This window comes from Galeopterus variegatus, unplaced genomic scaffold (assembly GCF_000696425.1).
Source record: "Galeopterus variegatus unplaced genomic scaffold, G_variegatus-3.0.2 Scaffold6553, whole genome shotgun sequence".
NCBI lineage: Eukaryota > Metazoa > Chordata > Mammalia > Dermoptera > Cynocephalidae > Galeopterus > Galeopterus variegatus.
Genome location: NW_007732664.1, coordinates 102,793 through 111,661, shown reverse-complemented (window position 1 = coordinate 111,661; position 8,869 = coordinate 102,793). Strand labels below are relative to the sequence as shown.

The 8,869-nt window shown below is 33.8% G+C and overlaps 1 protein-coding gene across 1 annotated transcript in view; it reads left to right on the top strand.

Annotated features, from left to right (window-relative positions):
- The window catches only part of LOC103606404 (speedy protein A-like), a gene marked incomplete at its 3' end in the record, with an annotated part of 26,329 nt that overhangs the window by 6,752 nt on the left and 10,708 nt on the right, over positions 1–8,869 (top strand). Inside the window, 1 exon segment of the mRNA XM_008591004.1 lies at positions 5,129–5,300. Coding sequence (XP_008589226.1) covers positions 5,129–5,300 — 172 coding nt within the window.

Sequence of the window (8,869 nt, the reverse complement as noted above, 5' to 3'; positions counted from 1 at the left end):
ACCTAAGATTTATTGTTCAGTATTCCACTTGAATTTGTATTGTGCTTTTTACATTTTTCAGATGGCCCCCATATAAATTATCCCAAATTCCCCTCTTTATGACTGAGATATTTTTTAAAGCTGAATATTTTTTTTGAAATTTTCATTTAATATATAGTAAAAATAATTATTGCCCTTTTACATTGAACAGCTTGTGGAAAATGTTCTAGACATACTCTTTTTGAATCTAAGTCTATAACATAGGAGTTATTCATATTTAATACCTTTAGTACCCACTGACTATCTTACTGAACACACCGAACTCTCACAAAGGGAGATAGTTTGTTTTTCATTTTTTGTTTGACTTTATATTAGCTTTCTGATCTAAGTGTTTTTAATAACATGGTTATCTACTCTATAGTTCAGAATTCAGCTAGAATCTGTGTAATTTAAGGATATATTTTCTTTTCTACTGTGTACCTGGATACAATGCTGCAGTTGGGAATGCATGAATATAATTTTAAGTACTTAACTGGGGAACTATATATAAAAAATATTTAAGTTGAATACTATAGTAGCCGTCAGCACTGAAGAATAAGTTTTTACTTAATGTCTATTTAATTCAAAATGAAAGAGTTAAAGAAATAGGACTAGAAGAAACTGATCTTTGCATATATTCAGAAGAATATTTTCCAGTACATATGGAAAAATGAACTCTTTAAAATTTGTGATGATTGCTAAATGGGAAGATTATAATAATATTACGTAGTACTCAGTATATTGTGCAAGGCACCACATAATTTTTGTATATATTAACTCATTTAATCTTTCCTATAAAACACATTTTTTATTATCTCCATTTTACAGATGAGGAAACTGAGACTTAGGAAGATTAAGTACGTTCCAAGATCAGAAAAGTTAGTAAGCATCAGAGCCGGGCACACATTCAAGTGTGGTTTACCAGTGGTGAAATTGAGCCATTGACCACTAAGTTAAATTGCTAGTTACATGTCTCAGTATTGTATAATATCTGTGTGTAGATGGAATATCTATTTTGTAGTTTTTTTATCTGAGAATTAAAAACAAAAGAAGTTTAAGTTTTACTATATGCCTGAAATTGGATTTGTTTTACTTATTTTATAAAGTTATTGCCAGTGAAGCACTATTTAGCTTATACTATACAGTAATCTGTAAAGTTGCATTGCATGTTTACTATAAGTTCTATAGTAAAAAACCACATGAATTATAATTTCCATTTTATGTCTAACCATACATTTTGTAGAGCCTGACTCAATACTTCTTCTCATTAAATATTTTCTTAGTAGCCACAGTTCTAAAGCTCAAGTTCTTCTCCTTTCTACATAGTCTTATAACTTTTCTTTTCTATATATTCTTATAAGACTCTAAACTTCTATTACTCTTCTTCCATGTTTTTTTTTCACAGTTGTTTCCTATTTACTTGCCTCCTCTCTACTTTAACTGGCGGCTCCTGAAGGGCAAGGAATGTGTATTTTACTTTTTTATTTCTTCCTTCAATGACTAACATATAGGAAGATCTCAATCCTTTATTTGAATAAACATAATGAATTGTTGTGAAAAAGGCATGGGCACTACACAAAGGAAATCTGTCTCAAATTAGAGGACAACTTCTGTATGCGTGATACAGATATTTTGTCATATTGACCCTGAAAAATTGTTAATCTAGAATAGAATCATAGTGTGGTCCTTATGTAGCGCAATAATGCATTGTAGATTTTCCATATTTTAATCGTCACAGTCGTGTTAAGGGGCCAACCTCTAGCTCTTTCCACTATTTGCTAAGAGCTGTCAGAGAAACTAAAGTAAGAAATTACTATATGTAGGGCCCGCCCGGTGGCGCACTGCTATAGTGCGCTGCTTGGGAAGCGTGGCGGCTCTCCCGCCAAGTGTTCGGATCCCACATACAGACCGGTTCCCGCTCACTGGCTGAGCGAGGCNAAAAAAAAAAAAAAAAAAAAAAAAATTACTATATGTAATTTCTCAGAGGATATTATTTGATCCATATTATATAATCTGAGTGGATTTAACAATTAGATGCTTCCTAACAAGGTAATATTAAAATGTGTGCAATTACATTAAAGGAGAATAAAGTAATGTGTAGGTGTTCATTTTATATTAATGTGAGTATGAATATGCACATGGTGAAAAAGTACAAAAGAAGGTATACAATTAAAAGTAACTGTTTCTCCTATTAACAGTTTCCTGTGTATCCATCTAAAAATAATTTTCTATACATGAACCAATGTGTGTATTACATAAATGGAAGTGTACTATATACACTCTTATGTGTTTTTAATTTTTTAATGTGTAATATGTACAAAAGACCATATGGAGTGTGTGAGGAAGAATAAAATTAAAACAAATACTCGTGTACCAATGACTCAGCTTAAGAAAAGAACATTGTGAGAATCTTAGAAGCTTCCAGTACGTAGTTTCACAATCAGAGCCCCCTGCCTTCCACAGTAATTATATTCTTTCTTTTCTTTATTCTTGTGTATATCTCAAAAAAAATGTTATTGGCTTTTTTTTTTAATTATTTTTAGCTTTATATAAAAGAACCATGTGTATTATTCTTCTGTGACTTACTTCTTTTGCTTTATAATGTTATGATTTTCAGATATATTTATATCTCTCTATATATAGCTGTAATTCATTTTAACAACTGAACAGTATTGTTGCTTTAAAAAAAAAAAAAAAAAAGACCAGGAAGGGATCTTAACCCTTGACTTGGTGATGTCAGCACCACACTATCCAAAGTGAGTGATGGGATGGTTTTGCATTTTGTTTTCTTGGGTAGTCCCATTTTATCTGGTTTTTTTTTTTGGACGTATGTTTTTCCTCTACTGGTTTGGAAATTATGCAGTGTATGTCTTTTCTGCAGTTATCTAGTTGTTATTATTACAAGACTGTTAAGCATTTTGACACTAATCACCTCCTACCTAACTTATATTCTCTTACTTTGCAATTCTGCAGTTCTGCCTTATGCCCTTCAACAAGTTAGACATTATTATTATTGTTTTATATATTCAATATTTGTTTAGATTTATCCATACATTTACAAGGGTACTTCAAAAAGCTCATGTTAAAATAGAATTAATGGTGTCAGATCCTACAGGTTAAAGTTAAGAAAAAAAAAAGATAATACAAATCTTTCCATGAAATTTTTGATGTAGCCTCACATATTGTTGCTTACCATTCCTTTCTGTATCTCAAGAATCAACTTTGGATCATTTGCTTCCTTTCTGGATGCGTTTAAGACCTCTTTTTTCTTTGGAGTTTGGCACTGGTTTCATTTTTGTATACTGTTTGGGATTTGATGAGCTTCCTTGATTTGGAGATTGAAGTCTTGGAACAGCTCTTGGAAAATTCTAGCCAGCTGTCTCTTCATATATATTCCTCTTACCCATCTCCTCTATTATCTCCTTTTGAAACCAGTTAAAAATGTTATGCCTCACTCTTTCTTCCACATCACTTATTTTTGACATTTTCTTTCTTTCTTTCCCTGGGCTGCATTTTAGATACTTTCTTTAGATTTGTCTTTCAGTTCACTAATTTGATCTCCAACTTATGTCTAATATGCTTATGAGTTTCGTTATAAACATTTTCACTTATAGAAGTTCTATTGTCTTATTTTCCAAATTTGCTTATCCCCTTACCATATTGTCAAGGTACTTTAAGTTTTTAACACGTTAGACATAGTTATTTCTGTATTCCGTGTCTATTAATTTCCTTTTCTTCTGACTTCAGCGTGTTTCAACTCATGATGCTTTGTTCCCTTATGTGTTTTGTAATATTTTCATTGTAAAGTTGTCCATTTTTCTTTTTCTTTTTTTTTGGCAACTGGCCAGTATGAGGATCTGAACACATAACCCTGCTTATACAAGGCTGTTCTCTACCCAACTGAGCTAATCAGACAGCATCCCATTTTTCTTGGAAAGTCATCTGTGGGGCTTGTATGGAAAATTTGCTCCATGCTTACCTCTGTTCCTGTGTTATCTAACGTGTATTTTTTTTTCTCTGACTGCTTTTAACATTTACTCTTTCTCACTGGTTTTGAGCAATTTGATTATAATGTACCTTGGTGTAATTTTCTTCAATTTTTCTTGTACTTTAGGGTTCATTTAGCTTCTGTGTGGGCTTACCGTTTTTAATTAAAAAAAATTTTTTTTTGGCAGCTGGCCTCTAAGGAGATCCAAATCCTTGACCTTGGTATTTCCACCTGTCACCATTCAGAGACTCCAATTTTACCTTTATTGGGTTTCTTGAAGTTGTGCCACATTTAACTGATGCTCTATCCATGATTTTTGGGTTTTTTTCCTCTGTGTGTTTCATTTTAGATCATTTCTGTTACTATTTCTTTACTAATCTCTTCTTCTGCTGTATTTAATCTGCCATTAATCCCATTCCATGTATTTTTCATTGTACACATTGTAGTTTTCATCTCTCAGTACGTTTTCAATGTGCATACTCAACTTTGTGAATATATGGAATAATTAAAACTGCTCTAATATCCTTGTTACGTCTACTTTGTGTGTCAGTTTTGGATTGGTTTTGCTTGATTGATTATTTTCCTTATTATGGGCCATGTTTTCCTGCTTCTATGCATGTCTGGTCCCCCTCAAGTATTCAGCTGAAAGCTGATTTCCATATGTGTATAAGGAAACTACCTGAGTCTAGAAAGAAAGGTTTAGGGGAGCAGTGCCTAACATTGACATAGGGCTAGAAATAGTGCCTGTTTCCACTAGCCAGACTAAAAACAACTCGTAATTCATGGAGTATTGAAAATAGTCTTCAGGAAGGTCTTGCCTCAGTAGTGGGGAATAATTAGTCCCAGACTGATCATTGCTCCAGATCCACCAACCAGTACTAGAAAGGATTTGACTGTTTTCAAGTTACTTAACTACATCCCAGAACAAAGCTCAAGATTTATAGGAATACAAAATATCGAGAACTCCTCAAGGTAAAATTCATTCTATCTTTATTTTTGATCTGCATTTCTTTAATTATGAGAAGGTTGAACATCTTTTGTTTATAAGCTATTTGTATTTCTCTGTGAACTGTTTCTATCCTTCACCCATTTCTTTTTTGGGTTGGTGGTCTTCATTGTTAGGTATCTCGCTAATACAGTTGAAGAAGAAGACGAAAAATCCAAGCATGAAATTTTTGCCTGGGCTTTAGGGAAAAACTGGAGAAAACTGTTTCCTAATTTCTTAAAGTTAAGGGACCAGCTCTGGGATAGAATTGACTATAGGGCTATTGTAAGCAGGCAATGCTGTGAGGAGGTAAGGATTTAAAATTGTCTTCCGTTTATCTAATATCCTTATTTTTGAATGTGCTTCTAATGTTTCTTTTTTGGTTTTTGTTGTTGTTGTTGTTGTTTTTGGCCTATGTGAGGGTAGACTGTTAACCTCGCTCATTAAATTGCCATGAATACAACTTTTACTGTGTTGCTGTTTTAATTTTTACAATAATTAAAATTGTCATATCTATTTTTCAGAGCAGCCTACTTCTGTAGTAAGTATTTTTATTTTAATGTGTTTCTCCTGTCAAAAAAGATCACCAGTATGTTGGGAATGGGTGGTATGATCATACTAAAATATCTTATTAAGGATAGAAATAACACTGCAGTTGAATAATAATTTCCACGAAATGAAGTATGTGAAATTTCAAGTTCCCGAGATTAAAATAACAACCACATGGTCTATAATTTAATAAATTAATAGATATTTAAAAACCATACCTCTTTTCTCATAGAATACATTAAGTAATTTTCCTCGATGCTAGATTTTATTAAGATAAACCAGAAGGAAACTAAACATTTAAGAATCAGTTCTTATATCCAATGTTTTAATTTTTGATAAGGTTACTATTTAAAGCTAAAGAAAAATTCTAGAGTAGAAAATTAAGTGGAAAGCAATGATCCCAGTATGCTCTAATACTAGTTCAGAAACGTCTGATAAATGTGGGCTAGAAAATGCTGTTATTAAATGAAATTATACCCAATAAAATGAGTATAGGCCAAAAGAGCCAATTAATGGATTAGTGTCAAACCTGAGGGAAGACTTTAGTGCTGTGTCAGAGAATTCTGCCGAGAACTATACTTGTTAATTATATTTATTAATGAGATGAAGACACAGCAAATATGCGTATTTGTGTATTAAATTAAATTAGGAGAATTGTTAACTGTTGGGAAATGCAAGGACTCAGAAATAACTTAGAAGACTGTAGAGCAGGCCAAATCTTTATAATATTAAATTAAGTAGAAAAAGATGGTAAGTTGGGTGTATAAGGCCCTCTCAAATTAATGGATCCTCATTAAAGCGTTTAAACTGGACTCATTCCAATTACAGGGCATTGAAAGAGTCCTGAATTGTTAGTATTTATTTTTTGTCACTACTTCCCCAGGTCAGGAGTGGATAATTTACACGCTTGTTGCTATCCTTGGACATGATAGCGGGCTGTATTTGAACATTCATTTTTTTCAAAGTAAATGCTTCAGACCCTGTGGGACACTCAGCTAAGAGCATAAGGTGCCAGAAGCAAAAGGCAAGGACAGGCAGTGGCTTACCTCATGGCAGACCTCCCATGCAATCTCAAGATACACAGACTAACATTTTATTTTTATTTTTATGTTATTTATTTATTTATTTATTTTTGTCTTCCTTGTGACCGGTAAGGGGATCGCAACCCACCGGCCATCTCTATATAGGATCCGAACCCGCGGCGGGAGCGCTGCTGCACACCAAAGCGCCGCACTCTCCCGAGTGTGCCACAGGGACGGCCCAGACTAACATTTTAACTGCAATAACGTTAACGTGCTCAGTTGTAGCTGGAATTAGCTCATCTACTGGACCCAAGCTATAAAAGAGCCTAAGAATGATGTGGCTTAATAGCTTATATGTAAATGACTAAAACGTTCTAGACAGCTGTAAACTCAGTTCTGTAAGGAGACTTACAGGAAGTTTAGACTTCGACTGAAGAAAAGAGGTAGTAATCATAAGATTATACCTAAAATACTGTATTTGGTTCTGCACGCCACCCTTTAAAGAATAACTTTGACTAACAACTGTATATCCAGAGGACAACAACTAGAATAGAGGAGAGTCTCAGAAGAAAAATTTCATATGTGAAATAAGAAAAAGTATCAGAGATTTTTAGTATAAAGAAAAGATTCAGAAAGCTGGCAAGCTGTTTTCAAAAATTTAAAGGACCACAGTGGGGCAGGAAATACATTTGATTTGTCTTTTTGACAACATATAAAGTAGAGAACTAAGATCTCTGGATGGAAAACAAAAAGAAGAAATAGTAGCTCAGTATGAAGAATATTATTCTAACAGTTATCTGAAAATGAGATAGATACTTGCAGAGATTCCTACCACTGATGTTTTTTTTTTAAAAACAAGCAGCTGCTTGATACAGAGGAGATTCGTGCTTTAGGTTAGCAATAAAACTAAGGTTCCTTTTCACTCTAAATTTTGAGAGTGCAAAGTTCTATTTAAAAAAAAAAAAAAAAAAAGCTCTTGCTGGGCAAGCTAGGTTGTTCCTTAACATTGCTTAGAATTCATTCATTAAGTACCCATTGATTTGATGAGTACTTAGTAAAAAACTCTTAGACACTGTTATTTGTTTTAATTTAAAACAGGCTTGCAAAAATAGCAGCATTAACATCTGGGCATTAGGAATATAGATGTTTGTTATATTATTCTTATGCTTTTTTATACTTCTAAAATTTCTCAACATTTTTAAAAGATTAATGTAACTTAAGTTTTACCTCTTCAGAAAGTTCACCTTAAATGATTAATAATCTCTTTACCCTCTATCACAATACCTTGTTTGTTTCTTTCTATAGCACTGAACAAAATTTGTAATTATTTATTTGGTTGTCTATTATCTGTTTTATCTATAAACTGTAAATTTAATGAAGTCAAACAATTAGTGCACTTCTAATATGTCCCATCTCTGTCCTCACACGCCATTGATAACAATTATGCATTATCTTTACTGAGAAAACAGAAGCAATTTTAAAAGAATGTTAAACATTCTTCCACCATATCTACTATCCTATCTGAATGTGCACCCATATATTCTGCCCTCCCTTTGTTACTATGAAAGAACTATCTTTGCTCCCGTCCAAGTCCATTCCCTCTATTGTGCACTAGATCTCATATTTTCTTGCCTTCTCAGGGGCATCACTCCAGTAATTGTCTCCTTTTTCCGCATTTTACAGTTTCTATTTTTTTGGATCGCTGACATTATAATATAAAATTGCTTTAAAATCTCCATCAATTAAAAACAAACAAAAAAACAAAGAAACTTCATTTTTTATTACTACATTTCTCTCTGCCTCCATCATATTGAAACTCCTTAAATAGTTGTCTTCTACTCTGTCTCTACCTCCTTTCTTTCCATTCTCTTTGAACCTATTATACAAAGTCTTTTCCCCGTCATTCCATAGAGCCTTGTCAAGGCACCAAATATCTCTATATTGCCAAACCCAAAAGTTATTTCTTAGTCCACAACTTAGCAATGGCATTTGACATAGCCCCTCATTTCTTTTTTTTTTTTTTCCTTTTTGTCTTTTTTCATGTCCGGCAATGGATCGCAACCCTCAGTGTCGCGCCCGTACCGGACCGGGACTGGCAACGGGATCGCAACCCTCGGTGCTGCGCCCGCACCTCGCTCAGCCAGTGAGCGGGAACCGATCTGCATATGGGATCCGAACCCTTGGCGGGAGCGCCGCCACGCTCCCAAGAGGCGCACTGTAGCAGTGCGCCACCGGGCCGGCCCTTCAAATGTTCTTAAGGATTGTTTGCAATCCTTGACATTTCTTGGTTGTTAACTCGTATGCAAG